This window comes from Carcharhinus amblyrhynchos, chromosome 21 (assembly GCF_965287045.1).
Source record: "Carcharhinus amblyrhynchos chromosome 21, sCarAmb.v2.hapA, whole genome shotgun sequence".
Lineage (NCBI taxonomy): Eukaryota > Metazoa > Chordata > Chondrichthyes > Carcharhiniformes > Carcharhinidae > Carcharhinus > Carcharhinus amblyrhynchos.
In genome coordinates this window covers 4,447,980-4,465,317 of record NC_137344.1, presented here as the reverse complement: position 1 = coordinate 4,465,317, position 17,338 = coordinate 4,447,980, and the positions used below count along the sequence as shown (strand labels likewise).

At 41.5% G+C, this 17,338-nt stretch overlaps 1 protein-coding gene across 4 annotated transcripts in view; it reads right to left on the bottom strand.

Moving 5' to 3' along the window:
• Positions 1-17,338, bottom strand: part of atad5a (ATPase family AAA domain containing 5a) — a 63,822-nt gene that overhangs the window by 35,783 nt on the left and 10,701 nt on the right. For all 4 annotated transcript variants that reach the window (XM_080209308.1, XM_080209309.1, XM_080209311.1 and 1 more), the window contains exons 5-10: positions 15,454-15,592; positions 10,175-10,262; positions 7,422-7,603; positions 4,636-4,793; positions 2,872-3,022; positions 585-1,013 (exon numbers count right to left, since the gene is read on the bottom strand). In XM_080209308.1, the coding sequence (XP_080065434.1) occupies positions 585-1,013; positions 2,872-3,022; positions 4,636-4,793; positions 7,422-7,603; positions 10,175-10,262; positions 15,454-15,592 (1,147 nt within the window). The remainder of the gene's footprint in view (positions 1-584; positions 1,014-2,871; positions 3,023-4,635; positions 4,794-7,421; positions 7,604-10,174; positions 10,263-15,453; positions 15,593-17,338) is intronic.

The following is a 17,338-nucleotide window of genomic DNA, read 5'->3' as shown; positions in this document are numbered from 1 at the left end:
ATAAAAGCCTAGGTACAAGCTCTCTTCTGTGGATTTACTGTAAAGACTTACCCCTTCCCCACAAAACAGTGCAATACCCATAGCCTGTTCATTGCGTAAAGGTACACATGGTGCTGAAGCACACGTATCCAAGATTCTTTACTCAAGAAAATTACTGATTGGGACAGTATTGCAGGTTTACCTTGAATCACTACTCAGTGCATTATCATGCAAACATTAAATGCACATCTTGTAACTTTTCTTTTTTGATTTCAGATTCCAGCACCTGCAGTAATTTGCTTTAATCCTGAGAAAAATATCAGCCATGATTGAATGGCAGAGCAGACTCGATGGGCCAAGTTGTCTAATTCTGCTCCTATGTCTTATGGTCTTGTTCATGCTCACTCTTATCTGAATTCAGTTTTAAAGATTTCCATTAAGGCAATTAATCGTCCCGAGTCTAGTTGCCAACAGGTTTTAATGTATTTTTTGTTCCGTAATAGTCATCAAAGCACACGGGGCTGAAGAGTTTCACTGCGATGCACATGGCAAACAACTGATTTGACTAAAATCAAAAGGTTACTTAGTGATGAAAATTAAATTACCTTCAGAAACAGCAGCTTCCTCCTCCTTTGTTTGGTCAGTTAATTCAGAAACCTGTGACAGAGCAGGCACATTCTGCAGTTCTGCTGCTTCAGTTTTACATTCCAACTCCTGTTGCTTTTTCTTAGCTGAGCGACGAAGGCGGTTTTTAGAAGGAACTGCACAATTCTGTTTTTGGGCTTCTCTGCTGTTTCTCTTGGCAGATTGTGTGGACTGTGCAGACACCTCTGGAGTATATTCTTCCCCATCAATTAAAATAACTGAGTCCTCATCATTATCAAGCGTTTTCCTTCTTTTTTGTTTTTGCTCCCGTCTTTCCTCCTTTCTCTTTCTTTTGCCCGAAGACTGTTGTGGATTGCTACACAGAGGTAACGGTTGTTGAGGTTCAGTATCAAGCTCTATTACAGAATTGTCCGATTTATTCAAGGTTCCTACAGGTCGAAAGGAAAGCACACACACAAAGTTTGCAAACGAATATAAATGTGTTATGCATTCCACAGAAAGCCAGGAACCTAGAACTCCTCACAAATATAAAAGTAGGTGACTGAGCTATGGCACTGTGACAAAGTACACAGAATGGATGGACAGCAAAACTTGTGTAATTCACCTGTTGAAATCAAACCTACTGAAATACCTGTGTAATAATTAAGGAGAGATCACTGACAAGCTCATTGATGAGGGAACAAATGAAAACTTGCACACTGCTGAATTTTCCTGGTGTTTCCATTAACCTAGATAAACACCTTTGTTATTCTCCTGCAATGAGCAGGCTAACAATTTGCAAATCAATGTAAACATATGGATTACTCTAAATGTTATGCATTTAACTATTCTATGATAATCTGCTGACTTGCAGCCCAAGAGTGTATATTCCATCTGAATGCTGCAGGCAAGATATATCATTTGACATGATGCGGTGATGCCAGCATTGGACTGGGGTGGGAACAGTGAGAAGTCTCACAACACCAGGTCAAAGTCCAACAGGTTTCTTTGGAATCACGAGCTTTTGGAGTGCTGCTCTGTGACCCACCTAATGAAACAGCAGTGCTCCAAAAACTCGTGATTCCAAATGAACCTGTTGGACTTTAACCTGGTGTTGTGAGACTTGATAGAAGTGACTGTATCACTTGATAGGTTGTAGAATGGCCCTGTAAAGCAGAACTTAGTAGTAAGTATGTAGAGGAGATGGTTGTGTAGTGGTAATGTCACTGAACTAGTAATCCAGAGGTCTGAGGGCTTGGGGTTCAAATCCCACCACAGTAGCAGGTAAAATTTAAATTCAATGAATAAAATTTGAAATTATAAACTGCATCTCAGTAATGGCAACCAAAGAATTATCAATGATTATACAAAAACCTTCTGACTCACGAATGTCCTTCAGGGAAGGGAATCTGCCATTCTTAAGGGTGGAGGGTGGTGAGGGATTGGAATGCCCTGCCTGCTGCGGTTGTAAATGCGCCTAGTTTGGGGGCGTTTAAGAGATCTATGGATAGGTTTATGGACGAAAAGGGATTGGTTTAGATTAGTGGGTCAGTGTTTTTTTTAAAAAAACTGGTCGGCGCAACATCGTGGGCCAAAGGGCCTGTTCTGCGCTGTAATGTTCTATGTTTAACTGGCCTAGCCTACATGTGACTTCAGGTCCATTGTAATGTGGTTGACTCTCAACTGTCCACTGAAATGGCCCAATAAATCACTCAGCTCAAGGGTAATTAGGGATGGACAACAAATGCTGATCTTGCCAACGACACTCACATCCCATGTTTAAAAAAATCTCCATTCAATCCAAATTTTGCTGTTGGTTGATTAAATGTTGGGGATGTAAAAGGCAAATTCCACACTCTAGAGTACGAAGGATTCATTTAGCAGAATCATTGGTGTCTCTGAACCCAAGAATATCGTGCATTAAAATTGCAAAACACTATGCCATTCTCCTTGGAAATTTAAACACAAGTGCAGACAATCATCAGACATTCTGGTATCACCTGGCAATGTATTAACAATTATATTTTATAGCAATTACATTGTTAAAGAGAGGTGAAGCCATTGCTCACTACACAGGGAGGCAGGGGCTGCCACTTTAATTTGATCATTTGTTAATTTGTCTGCTTTTCTTATTTGGCTTAATCAAAACAGTATACATGGACAGAGCTGTAACAGTGATGTGTGGAAGATACGGAGAAACTCTGTCACTCTGCTGAGCCGTCTCAAGAATAAAGCTATTTAAAGTAAAAGTGGAGCTTCAGACTCATTCTTCAACCAGATACAATTATTCGAACTAACATCACTGACCTGCTTTGAGACTCTCTGCAAGATATTCATTTCGTTTCTGAAGCAATGGTTTGAAAAGTTTCCGTACAGGAAACTCTGGATTGGATGACCTGATCTCTTCAAGTAAGCACTTCTGGATGTCCTGTGAGAATTCTGTCCTCCAGTTAGATAACTGCAGCACAAAATTGCAAACTTTAAACATACATAATTTCTCACACAACAAAAGACAAATTTTCAAAGAGGCCATTCCCCACAAATCCCATGTATATTGTCTTCCTAATAAGTAGCTCCAGCAACAAAGTCATTTGGATTTTATTGAAGATTAGTTGTAGATATGTGACATTTCCAAGCAGCAACACTGTAAAGTTTTATGTTAACATGATTCAGCAAAGTGTAATAACAGATCAGAAGTTTTAATTCTGCGTCCGGAGCTGCGAATAAACTCCAACAGTAGCAGCAGGACACATTTTATTCCTCCAAATTTTGGGTTATATCTGGGAGGGTATCCTGAGTTATATATCATGAAGGATAATCTCTGGCAGTTGATGCAACAAGTAGCTGATTATCAGAAGTGAGACTTATTGTACTGGTTTAAGTATTAGCCTTCTCATGATGCAAATAAACTGGGTGACAACACTGAAGTAGGGTTCACAACAGCAAACTGTACAAAGTGATCCAAGTTGCAATATTAAGCTGCCGAAGAGTTAGAGCTTACACAGCCATTAGGAAGTAGCTTTGGTTGGATGGAACAGCAACTCAGAAAACTCAAACACAAATATTGATAACATATTTTTAACAAAACACTGTAAAAGCAGAAACAGGAATTCTGTCAGCAATCAGGGCAGACTCAATGGGCTGAAGGGCCTATTCTACACAGTATGTATGATTCTAAATGAAGAGGAGTTATATTCAACACAAAAGATTGACTTTTTTTTCTCTGCACAGATGTGTCAGACCTGCTGAGTATTTCCAGCACTTGCTGCTTTTATTATTAATTACACAACGCTCAGTACAACCCATCAGAATCAAATTTAGATTTATTTTTCCAAATTCACTTCGGTCCTGAAATCCCAAGCAGAATTGTCTCCAAATAGGAAGAAATAGCATTTATACAATGCCTTTTATAACCTCTAAAACATCCCAAAGGCTCCACGGCATTCTCACTATTGCAATAGCAAAAGCAGAAGCAGCTGAGTTTGTGAAATTTTTTTAACTTCCACCTTTTCTGAAAAGGAAGGAAAAGACTTGCATTCTCAGAGCACCTTCAAGTCCTCAGAGCCTCATATACGCAAAGTAGGAACCACAGCAACCAGTTTGTGCACAGTGAACTCCCACAAACAGCAATGAGATAAACAACCAGATCATTAGATATTGGTGTCATTGCTGAGGGGTTAAGTATTTCCCAGAGCATTAGGAAAACTCCCCTGCTCTCCTTTGAATAGCACTGTGGGATATTTCACATCCATCAAAAGATGCAGATAGAAGAGGAGTGTTATTACTGAGCCATAGCAGACAGATACACAGGTATCTCGCATCCAGGTCTCTGCTCCTGTTGTTTTGAATGAATGCAGTCTGCCAACTCATTCTCCAATCTTCCTCCATTCCTGCAGGGAAGAACTTGGCCCCCACATTAATGTGAGAGACACTCAAAGCACAACCGCAATTGAACACTGCAGTAATTAAACATCATCTTCTTAGCCTTTTCACTCCTTGACAAGCACAGGGCATGGACAAAATATCAAGACAACACATTAAAATTAGAAAGATATCAAAAGACACACTAACCCCAGTCCTAGATGCAACAGAGGTGGTTATGTATTTCACATCAGAGAAATCTCCAAGGGCAAGGGAGACATCCAGAATTCCATCTACTCCTTTACTCACATCCTGGAGTTTGTTTAGAATAGCAGAGTTGGGCCATGCTAGGTTCCAGAACAATGAAGCTGGACAACAAAATCAAAACCATATTCATTTTCAACAATCGGCCAGGATTGATTTATGAAATACTGATGTGATGCGCTAAAAGACCACATTACAGGGCAAGTGTTAGCAGAATGACAAAAAGCGCTCAAGGTAGATTATACTATGCACATGTTATGGTTAACTTTCCATTTATCCAGTCCTCCTATCTTCGCATCAACCAACTGTTAACACTGACTCATGCCAGCGCACAACACAAAACCCTCATTGCAAGTCTACCTTTGTTCATTTGCCCAAGTGGGCAGTTTTCAATGCATGCAGAAGTGATGTGGAAGCAGATCAGATCTTGAACATCACTAGGACCTTTCCTGTGGTGCTGCTTGTGGCAAGTCGAAGGATGCTCAGATTTCTGAATATTTTGACCGCTTTGCCATAGGAAACCACTTAAAAAAGTCTTATTTTTTTGAAGTTTGCTTTAAAAGGGCTGGATTCTCAGAGCAGCCTCATGTTGAGATGCAAATCAGAAGCATTTAAGTAAATAACTAAAAGCCGGTGAGCCAGTTAAAAGCCTTCTTCATCATACAAAGATCCTAAGAAGAATCATATGGGACTCAAAACATTAACTTTGTTTTTCTCTCTCCATAAATGCTGCTAGAGGTGCTTTTTCAACACTTTGTTTTTATTTCACATTTGCCCCACCAGCCTGTTCCACTGCTAGGGATTGGGCAGTTTAGGCTTAGAATGAGGAGAGATCTAATCTAATGACAAGATGATGAGGGAGATTGACAAAGTAGATGTGGACAGGATATTTCCTCTTGTAGGGCAACCGAGAACACAAGGTCATGGTTTTAGGATACGGAGTGGTAAATTTAAAACAGAGATGAGGAGAATTTACTTCTCTCAAAGGGTCGCGAGTCTATGGAATTCACTGCCCCCGAGTGTGGTGAATACTGGGATTTTGAATAAATTGAAGGAAGAGATGGAGAGATTTTTAATTAGTAAGGTTTTGAAGGGCTATGGTGAACAAGCAGGTAAACGGAATTGAGGCAGAGATGAGATCAGCCGTGATCGTATTAATAGTGCAGCAGGCTTGAGGGGCTGAATTGTCTACTACTGCTCCTCATTCTTACGATTGTTTTGACTTATAGTTCATTTGCACTTTACATCCACTCACTTACCTCACTTAGCAGGCTCGAAGGGCTAGATGGCCTACTCCTGCTCCTATTTCTTATGTATCTTGGCTCCATATAATGTGTTAGCATTGGCTAGCAAAAATCTATAATAGCATCTGCAACTATATTCTGCTTTCTTAAGCAAATACAAGCTATGCCCACTAACCTGAGGGATAGATCACAATTCTATTCTTGGTACTTTTTACCTTATCTGGAATAAAGAAGCTCAGGGAATTCTGGCCAAATCTCACCTCTACTACTGTTAACTCAATCCATCTTCAAGAGGAACTGGTAAGTTACATGTGTGAAGACATAGTCATCTGATCCAGATCACAAGAGAAGGTAATTGTTACATCTGAGTTATGCTATGCTGCAATATGTATTGATCAAGCAACAGGAAGTGAAGAGGTGTCCCGAGAGGCGTCATGGAGGTGTAATGAGACAAGAATGGTCTTTAAAATTATACTTGATCAGTATCTAAGAACTTGGTCAAAACTTGGGATTTAAAGGAGAGGAAATTCCAGGCTGTGGGGCAGAAGCAAAAAGTGTTAGGGATGTTGGAAATCTGTAATAAAAACAGAAAATGCTTGGAATACTCAGAAGGTGAGGCAGCATCTGCAGAAACAAATAGAGGTAATGTTTCAGGTTGATGACCCAACAAGCAGACATCTGTTTTTAATGCAGACTGTGAGCAGAGGTAACTAAAGGCATAGTCAACCAATGATATGATGAAGGGAGGGAGACAAACACCAGAGGTCAAAGTTGAAAGAACAAACAGTTCCGGCGATCATTTAAGAGTCAGCGAGGGGTGCGACATAAAGTATGAACTTAAAATGCAAGATTGAGAATCTTAAGTTTGTCAAATGATTTTTGCTCGGGGGATTTTCTGATTTTGATTTGATTTATTGTTGTCACATGTACTAATATACAGTAAAAAGTATTGTTTCTTGCGCGCCATACAGACAAAGCATACCGTCCATAGAGAAGGAAAGGAGAGAGTGCAGAATGTAGTGATACAGTCATAGCTGGGGTGTAGAGAAAGATCAACTTAATGCAAGTTAAGTCTACTCAAAAGTCTCACAGCAGTAGGGAAGAAGCTGTTCTTGCGTCAGCTGGTACGTGACTTCATACTTTTGTACCTTTTTCCCGACAGAAGAAGGTGGAAGAGAGAATGTCCGGGGTGCGCGGGGTCCTTAATTAAACTTTGTCGGGAGGATGAAGATTTCGGTACGGGGTGGAGGCTGGTTGATACTAAGTGCAGTATGCAGTGTGTGGAGAAGGAATCAGCTCTTGTGGACAAGTTGCTCTTTTCCCGTCCCTTCCCATGTTTGGAATTTTTCAAACTCAGAAAGAAACTGTATCTTTAAAACAAAGTCAGAATCAAAAGTATAAAATGCAAATGAAAACACATCATCTCCCAACGCTGCTACGTGAACGTATCATAAACAGCATTACTGTTCCCAAACTTAAAAATCTCACCTGGATTTTTTTGCTGGATGTGAATGACAGGTTGGAAAGCAGCCCCAGCAGCAGAGTAGACTTCCATCACTGCTGCTGTCTTCGCAATGTGTTTTTTCAACGTGTCTGGTAATCCACTCATGAGAAACTGGCGCTTAGCTCTAAATTGTTCATCATCCTGAGAGTTTTCGGAGCCATTATAACTTTGTAAAATAACCAAATAAAAAAATCATATATTTCCACCCCATCCAGCCAACAAAGATTTTCTTCCGCATTGGTCTGTCTTACTTTACAACAAACAAGAGTCTTGGTGATGAAAAGAGACAGGGTAGTCACTGAGCAGGCACAGTGAAATCTAGTGCCTTAGATATGTTTATGAAAATTTTCACAAGTTGGGAATTACTACAATGCTCGTTAATGTTAATAAGGGGCAGCATGGTGGTTACTACTGCTGCCTCACAACAGCACGGTCCTGAATTTGCAAAGTCTGCATGTTCTCCCTGTGTCTGCATGGGCTTCCTCCGGGTGCTCATATTTCCTTCCACAGTCAGAAAGATGTGCTGGTTAGATGCATTGGCTATGCTAAATTCTCCCTCAGTGTAGACGAACAGGCGCTGGAGTGTGGCAACTAGGGAATTTTCACAATAACTTCATTCAAGTGTTAATGTAAGCCTACTTGTGACACTAATAAATAAACTTTTGTACAATATTTATACAAATTTATACAAGAACATCAGTACTTAGCAGAGGAAGAAAAATACGCACAGCAGTAGGCCATTCAGCTTATTGAATGCAACTCAGTTGGATAATGGCTTACCATAATCATTGGTTCTGTAATCCTTAATTAATCTTTCCTAACAAAAATCTCAGCTTAAAGTATTCAATTTTAACATCACAGCTTTTGGGGGGAGAAGATGGTGTAGTGGTTATGTCAGTGGACTAGTAATCTAGAGGTCCAGGCCAATGTTCTAGGGATAAGGGTTCAAATCCTCCAATGGCAGCTGGTGGAATTTAAAATCAATTAATAAAAATCTGGAATTAGAACAATCCAAATGGTCACGAACGTCCTTTAGGGAAGGAAATCTGCCACTCTTTCCAGTCTGGCCTACATCTGACTCCAAATTCACAGCAATGTAATTAACGCTTAAATGCCCTCTGAAATGGGGGCAGTCAGTTCAAGGGCAATTAAGGATGGGCAAGAAATGCTGGCTTTGCAAGCAATGTTTTCATCCCTTGAAAGAATGAAGAATTAAAAGGTGACAAAGATTTTCTCTACCCAGCTGAAATGGCAAATTTAATGCAACTTCCAAGGCCCATTTGAGTATTAAAATGTTACGAAGAGAAAAAAAACAAGGCTGATATTAAGCAGATGAGATAAAGCGTTGGACAGAATGTTCCTTTTTTTTAAAAATGAAAAGAATGGCCTGGCAAGCATGCAGGGGAGCTGCACCAAAATGGCACCAGGGATTTATTTGGAGACTACAGGACTAGCGGGCACAGCCTCTAGATAAGGGGGGGGGGCAGTTCAGATCAGAGTTGAGGAGGAACTTCTTCACTCAAAGGGTGGTGAATCTCTGGAATTCTCTGCCATTGAAGTGGTGGAGGCTACCTTGCTAAATATATTTAAGTCATGGGTAGATAGGTTTCTGATAGACAGGGGAATTAAGGGTTATGGGGAGAAAGCGGGAAAGTGGAACTGATCCACTTCAGATCAGCTATGATCTCACTGAATGGTGGGGCAGGCTCGAGGGGCTAGATGGCCTACTCCTGCTCCTATTTCTTTTGATATGTTCTTATAGAAGCTGCTTAGCACAAAGATGGTTAAGGGATGATTTAAAAGTAGTGTTCAAAATTAAATGGTGGTTTTCGATGGAAATAAACTGTTCTCACTGGCAGGAATAACATTAAAGGAATTGGGTAAATACTTGAAATGGAAAACATTACATCATGAAGGGAAAGAGCAGGAAAATGTGACTAATTTGGTAGCATTTCCAGGATTGTATGTTTCAAGATTTTTAAAAAATTCATTTGCAGGATGTGGGCATCGCTGGCTGGGCCAGTATTTATTACCCACCTTAGTTGCCTTCTAGGGGGTGGTGTTGAGCCACTTTCTTGAACCACTGCAGTCCATGTGGTGCAGGTACACCCACAGTGGCGTTGGGAAGAGAGTTCCAGAATTTTGACCCAATGATAGTGAAGGAATGGAGATTTACTTCCAAGTCAGGATGGTGAGGGACTTGGACGGGAACTTCCAGATGGTGGTGTTCTCAGGTATTTGCTCCCTCGTCATTCTAGATGATTGTGGTCGTGGGTTTGGAAGATGCTGTCTAAGGCGGCTTGGTGAATTCCTGTTGTGCACCTTAAAGATGTTACACACTGCTACCACTGTTTGTCAGTGGCGGAGAAATTAAATGTTTGTGGAAGGGGTAGCAATCAAGCAGACTGCTTTGACCTGGATGGTGACGAGCTTCCTGAGTGTTGTTGGAGTTCTACTCATCCAGGCAAGCATCCTAGCCTTTGATCTGATCTGGTAGGCACAGTATTTATATGGCTAGTCCTGTTCAATTTCTGATCAATGCCTGGAAGTTGATAGTGGGGGCTTCAGCAGTGGTAATCCAACTGAATGTCAAGGGGCGGTGGTTAGATCCCCTCCTGTTTGAGATGGTCATTGCCTGGCACTTGCGTGGCACGCATGTTATTTGGACATACTTGAAACAGGCTGTGCGCACATAACTTGAGGAAAAAGACACAGACACAGCTAATGATGTACTCACCTATCCTCGTCGACAATGGCGATGGGCCCAGATGGTATAGCTTTGATTGCTTTTTTACAGCAAAATATGGAAGCAACCTTGAGATCAGCTAGATCAAATAAAAATTAAAATGAAAACCAGTTCTCTAAATAGTGAAAGTAATTGAGTGCATTTGGAATATGATGGCTGCAGGGTAGCTTGCACGTCAAGCACAGGTGAGGAGGGGTGGGAGGGGGGTCAAACAATTAACAGCATTTACTTCTCAAAGGCCATTAAGGATGGGCAATATTTTTCTCCTTTTATTTGTTCACAAGATGTGGGCACCACCGTCAAGGCCAGCATTCGCTGCCCAACCACAACTGCCCTTGAACAGCCATTTCAGGGGGCAGTTAAGAGACAACTATGTTACTGTTGATCAGGAGTCATATCAAGTAAGGACGGCAGATTTCCTTCCCTAAAGGACACTAATGAACAAGATGGCTTTTTACAACAATTGATGATAGTTTCATGGTGACCATTACTAAGACTAGCTTTATGTTCCAGATTTATTAATTGAGTTCAAATTTCACCAGCTGCCACGATGGGATCATTCCCCAGATCCTTCAGTCTCTGGATTACTAGTCCAGTGACATGGTTGTTACACCATCACAACTCCTTGCCTTTTCAGTGATGCTCATGTCCAATGACGAATAAAAATTCTTGTTCTATCTACCAACAGCACAATGCCACTTGATTTAAAGGGCTTTTATTCACGAGGGGGAAGCAGAAACAGGAGAGGTTAAATAGTAGCAAGATAAAAGGGCAAACTGTAAATAAGATAAGTGCACTTCAGGGTAGATGGAGAGATGAGATTGCAGTTTGTTAAAAACAACAAAACGATTGGTGCACAGCTTTAAAACAAAGTGCTGCAGAATTATGTTCACAAAGGGTAGTAACAATCACTCCTAGTTTAAAAAAAAGAGGATTTATTCCAAAAAGACTAGGCAGTGTCCAGTCTGTGTTACCAGGAAACAATGTCTTGGAGTGCACTACAAGAATAAAACACACTTAAAAGTTTAAGATAAAGTCTAAAGGATCTGAGCAAAGGTCAAATTTTGTTTACCTATTCTAAACCCTAACAGCACGACTGCATTCCTACATCATTTCCTATGAATAAATTCCACACAGTGAAGTCCCTGCAGTACAAATCTGTTTACTTTACATAGCATGCCAATTTCTTCATGTAAGCAATATTAGATTCTCACATGCCTTTGTCACTTCCAAACTTGACTATTCCAACATTCTCCTGCTGGTCTCTCATCTACTTCAACTCATTCAAAACTCCCCTGCCTGTACACACTATCATCCACCATGCTCACCACTCACCTTACTGAGCTACACTTACACCCAGTGCCACACATAGGAACACGAGTATGCCTTGTAGCTCTCGACCACAGTCCGCCACCATTCAGTAAGATCATAGCTAATCTCCAACCCAGGTTCAGAATAACCATTTTTGCCTCATATTCCTTCATAACTAACAAATCCACTTGTACATTTTTCTCAACTACTTCCTGCAGTAGCACATTACACTGACGGTGGTTAGAACGTGTAAAGAAGTTTCTCCAAAATTCTTCATTAGATTTATTAATGACCACCTTACATTTATGACCCCTAGCTTTGGACTCTCAGTTTTAAATACCTCTAGAAGTCTTCTCTTTTCCAGAAAAAATAACCAGAGCCTCTTCAACCTCTCCAGATATTTTTTTTTTACACTTTCTTCAGTGCTTCCGTGCCCTTTTTGTAATAAGGAGACCATGCGATAGGTGTATTCCAAACTAAGCATGTAAGTTAGTTTAACATAATGTCTCTGCTTTTTAATTCTATTCCTCCAGATAATCTTCTTCTTTGTGCAACATCTATTCTTTGGTTTCACTAAGAGGCAATTTTTCATTGTAGTTCTACATAAAAACACTCCTAGGGATGTAGCCATAGTGAACCTATTGGCAGTGCTGGAAAACATTAGTGACATAGTGATGTTGTTACAGAAGGTTAGGGGGCATGGAGTTGGGGGTAGGGTGTTAGCATGGATAGGGGATTGGCTGTCAAATAGGAGTCATGATGTTGGTATGCTGGCGTTGGACTGGCGTAAACACAGTGAAAAGTCTGACAACACCAGGTTTTAGTCCAACCGATTTATTTGATAATAGACTCACAAGCTGTCGGGTTAGTCCCTTCGTCAGGTGAATGGAGAGTTCTGGCCTCAGACAGAGTTATGCTGTGTCTGAGGCCAGAACTCTCCATTCACCTGACGAAGGGACTAACCCGAAAGCTTGTGAGTCTATTATCAAATAAATCGGTTGGACTAAAACCTGGTGTTGTCAGACTTTTTACTGTCAAATAGGAGGCAGAGAGTGGGGGTCAATGGGTGCTATTCGGATTGGCGGTTGGTGACTAGTGGAGTGCCCCAGGGATCGGTGCTGGGGCCTCAGCTATTTACCATTTATATAGATGATCTGGAGGAGGGAACCGAGTGTATGGTGTCGAAATTTGCTGATGACACCAAGATTAGTGGAACGGCAAATTGTGCGAAGGGTGTGGAAAGTCTGCAGAAGGATCTAGATAGGCTGGGCGAATGGGCCAGGAACTGGCAAATGGAATTTAACGTTGGTAAGTGTGAAGTTGTCCACTCTGGTAGGAATAATGGTAGGAAGGATTACTACTTACAGGGCGAAAAACTGCAGCATGCTACGGGGCAGAGGGACCTCGGGGTCCTTGTGCAGGAGTCGCAAAAACCCAGCCTGCAGGTGCAGCAGGTGGTCAGGAAGGCGAATGGGATGCTGGCCCTCATAGCGAGGGGGATTGAATATAAAAGTAGGGAGGTCTTGCTGCAACTGTACAGGGCACTGGTGAGGCCGCAGCTGGAGTACTGTGTGCAGTTTTGGTCGCCACACTTACGCAAGGATATCTTGGCCTTGGAGGGAGTGCAGAGGAGGTTCACTAGGCTGATTCCGGAGTTGAGGGGGTTGAGCTATGAGGAGAGGCTGAATAAACTAGGCTTGTACTCGTTAGAGTTTAGAAGAATGAGGGGAGATCTCATTGAGATGTATAAGATGATGAATGGGATGGATAGGATAGAGGTGGAGAGGCTCTTCCTGCTCAGAAAGGACAGTAGGACTAGAGGGCACAGCCTCAAGATGGGGGGGGGGGGGGGACTGCAGTTTAGAACGGAGTTGAGAAGGAACTTCTTCACTCAAAGGGTGGTGAATCTCTGGAATTCTCTGCCCGTTGAAGTGGTGGAGGCTGCCTCGCTAAATATATTTAAGACGCGGGTAGATAGGTTTTTGATAGGCAAGGGGATTAAGGGTTATGGGGAGAAGGCAGGAAAGTGGAACTGAGCCACGTCAGATCAGCCATGATCTTATTGAATGGCGGGGCAGGCTCAAAGGGCTAGATGGCCTACTCCTGCTCCTGTTTCTTATGCTGTCAGTGTTGAAATTGCACATCCCCAGAACTGATGCTGTAGCCACTACTCCAAAAGACATCCATCAATCAGAGGCTGCTAAAACATATGAAATGTTGCTGATGACAGTATTTAGAAAGTTGTGCATTTAGTCTCTACAAGATGCTAGAAAGTAATCTCAAAGCCATTGCTTAAACTTGGATTTGAATAATTGCAAGCTGCAGATCAAAAACTTGAAGCATTGCTGAAAAAAGTCATTTTGTCAAAGGCATACCAATGACAGGAGAAAAACAACTTCATACTGCATAAACAAAGTGCTGACTGGTTGGCAAGTGAACTCCGATTGAAAGGCAGTGCCTCTCAGTTAACGGTAGCTGACAGGTAACAGTCAAACATCATTTAAAAACTAAAACAAGGCAGTTTGATTTGGATTGTTCAAGGCATTATCCTGAGAAATGAACTCCCCTACCTTGATGCATTAGTTGAGAAATTAATACACTTTGAGATTCTTACAGTTCCACACACTACAAGATTGGCCTTATCGACAACCTTGTAAATAGGACCCCAGCCATTTGCTCACCATGCAAGCTTGATGCTGAAACAGGGCAAATCAAAATTGTCTTGCCATCCTGATCACAGCATTTTGAGCCAACTCACAAATGGGTGCCCAGTCTACCTTGGATTACTCTGGAAAGGGTAATAAGTAATGAAGTTGATGTTTCCCCTGACTTGGTATTCTTGCAATTGGCCTGATGAGTGCAAGATGAAAAGTTTCAACAAAATGTCTTTTTTCAGCAATGCTAAAGTTCTGTATTAAAAAACTCTAATTTATGGCATACAAATATATGAAAGTCAAGGATAGGAAAAGACGAGCAAACCAATTAAGCCTGCCTACACATGACGGCCAGAGCATCACAGTTAAACACTTTGATCATCTCTGAAAATTCCTCTTCAACCTGCTCAGGTGATCCAATCTTCTGAATCACTCAGATGATGGCACTTCATTTACCCCTTAAATTCACTGACTAAAATGAACTAGCAAATAAGAGAGTTTCTGAAATTGTTAAAAAGCAGGATAGCGTAGCTGTACACTATGTCGAGAAACAGGTTTGTGTCAGTTCATGCCACACAGCATGAACTGATTTCATCTACATTGCTCAACACTTCTTTGAGGCAGGAAGAGAAAAAGCAAGTTCTTGTACCACATCATATTGTGCTATTGGTGCGCAACTGGTAAAGATTCTGCAGCCTAATTTCTCAGCCCTGGCAGATGAAGAACATGGGCAAAGAACAGGGCTGAAGCATTTTGGCTATGAAGAGAGGCTAGTTAGGCTGAGGTCATTTTCCTTGGAGCAGAGAAGGCAGGGGGAAACCTGATTGAAGTGTACAAAATTATGAGGGAAATAGGGCAGATAGGAAAGGATTTTTCCTCTTAATAGAGAGGTCAGTGACCAGGAGTCATAGAGTTATGGTCAGGGCAGAAGATTTTAAGGGATTTGAGGAAAACATTTTCACCCAGAAGGCGGTGGGAATCTGGAACTCACTGCCTGAAAGAGTGTAAGAGGCAGGAACCTTCACAGCATTTAAGAAATATTTAGATGAGCACTTGAAATGCCACAGCACAAAAGACTATGGGCCAAATGCTGTAAAATGGGATTAGAATAAATAGATGTTTGATGTCCACTGCAGACATGATGGGGTAAAGGGACTCATTCAGTGCTGTAAAACACCATGACTACTCAAAAACCTCAATGGTGACTTCAGTAAATTACTGAACTGGAAGATCTACAGGTAAGGGAATGATTTAAATTAAACAACAAAAAAAAAGGGAATGTTATTTATTTCAGAATATACTAACCTGCAGTGGTCTTTGTTGATGATGTGGTACCTGGATTCTTTCCCAATACTTCACTTAAATTCCTCAATTTTTTGGATTTCTTTTCACATTGAATTATACAGTTGGAATCACTTTCAGCATTTGACACAATTGTCAAGTCCTATACAGAGAAATGTAAGAAATTTAAAAATCTGTTAACAGCCTGCAGTGATATTCAATCAACAGGACCATTAAAAGGCTTATTACAGATGCCACACGTGCAAACAAAATTCTTCAGAAGGGTTTCCATTGATGATCAGCAAAAAAAATAAACAAAATTTTGCACATTGGCAGCATTCGGGAATCGCAATTAATTTGTGAAATAGAAGAACACTTAGTTAGAAATGAAGCAAAAACAGGACAGAATGAGCATGCTGAAAAGAGAATACCTTACCTTGGAGCAACTTTTTTTTTGAGATACAGCATCAGACAACTATTTACATACCTTCCCCCCTCTCTTGAAGCAACTGTCCCCTACAAAGAATGTGGCTTCAAAACTGACCCACAATGATCCGAAAGCTTTCAATCTGAGTGTCGGTATACTCCATCTACTGTTTGTTGAACCTTGTGCAGTTGCTGCCATATTTCCTCGCAAAACAAGTGACTAATCTGCAGCAATAATTCAAAAAGCTACATGTGACAGCATGGCCCCTTTAATGGACGATCGTTCACGGGCTACTTGCCAGGCCAGAAACCATGGAGCACGAGAACCCAGGTCAAATCAGGAGCGAAGGTGCGCATTTCCAAGACTGAAAGACTTCAGTTAGAGTCTGGTACCAGAATTTCACTACCACATGCACCCCAGAATTGGGGTCAGCATGGCTCGGAGAATGGAATTCTCTGTTGATCCTGGGCGGGATTATATGAGCCTCGCCTGAGCAAGGTCATAAAATACCAATATTGCTGGGGGTGGATCTGTATAGTTGTGCTGTTAAAAACGGGTCCTTTTCAGAGTGGCAGGGGGTGACTGGTGGGGTCCAGTACTGGGGCCCCAGCTATCCATAATACACATTAACGATTTGGACAAAGCAATTGAATGCAATATCTCCAAATTTGCAAACAACACTAAGTTGGATGGTAGTATGTGCTGTGAGGAGGACGCTAAGAGGCTACAGGGTGACTTGGACAGACTGGCTGAGTGGGCAAATACAATATAATGTGGATAAGTAGAAGGTTAGTCACCTTGATGGCAAAAACAGGAAGGTAGATTATCTGAAGGGTGGCAGTTTAGGAAAAGGGCAAGTGCAACGTGACCTGGGTGTCATGGCAGAACAGTCACTGAAGGCTGGCAGGTACAACAGGCAGTGAGGAAAGCTAATGGCATGCTGTTTTCATAGCAAGAGGAGTTGACCTCACTAGTACCTTGTACAGTTGCAGCAACACCTCCTTTCTTTTCATACTCCAGCACCTTGAAACTAAAGTCAGCATTCCAGTAGGATCCGGTTTTTAAGTCTTTCCCATATGGGATGCCAGATATGGGGGTCCACTTTCTGTCATAACTTCCAAAAGGGAACTGGATATATTTTTTAAAGGTTTTTTTTTGCTGGCCCTGGAGGAAAGAGCAGGAAAATGGGGCTAATTTATTTTGGAGAGCCAGCACAGATGGGTCGCCTTCTGTGCTATAAGGTTCTACATTAGGGCAGCGATGTCATCTCAAAAATTGGGTAACTTGTAAAACAAGCTTTATGGTAAAAGCAGAAAGAATGAAAAATTGATACGAAGGGAAGCATACCTCATGGGATTTTCAAGAAACGCATCATAAAGGTGACTGAAATTGGATTCCAACTCCTACCTCCAGCTCTAGAGCAGAGATGCCGGTGTTGGATTGGGGTGAACAAAATGAGAGGTCACACAACACCAGGTTATA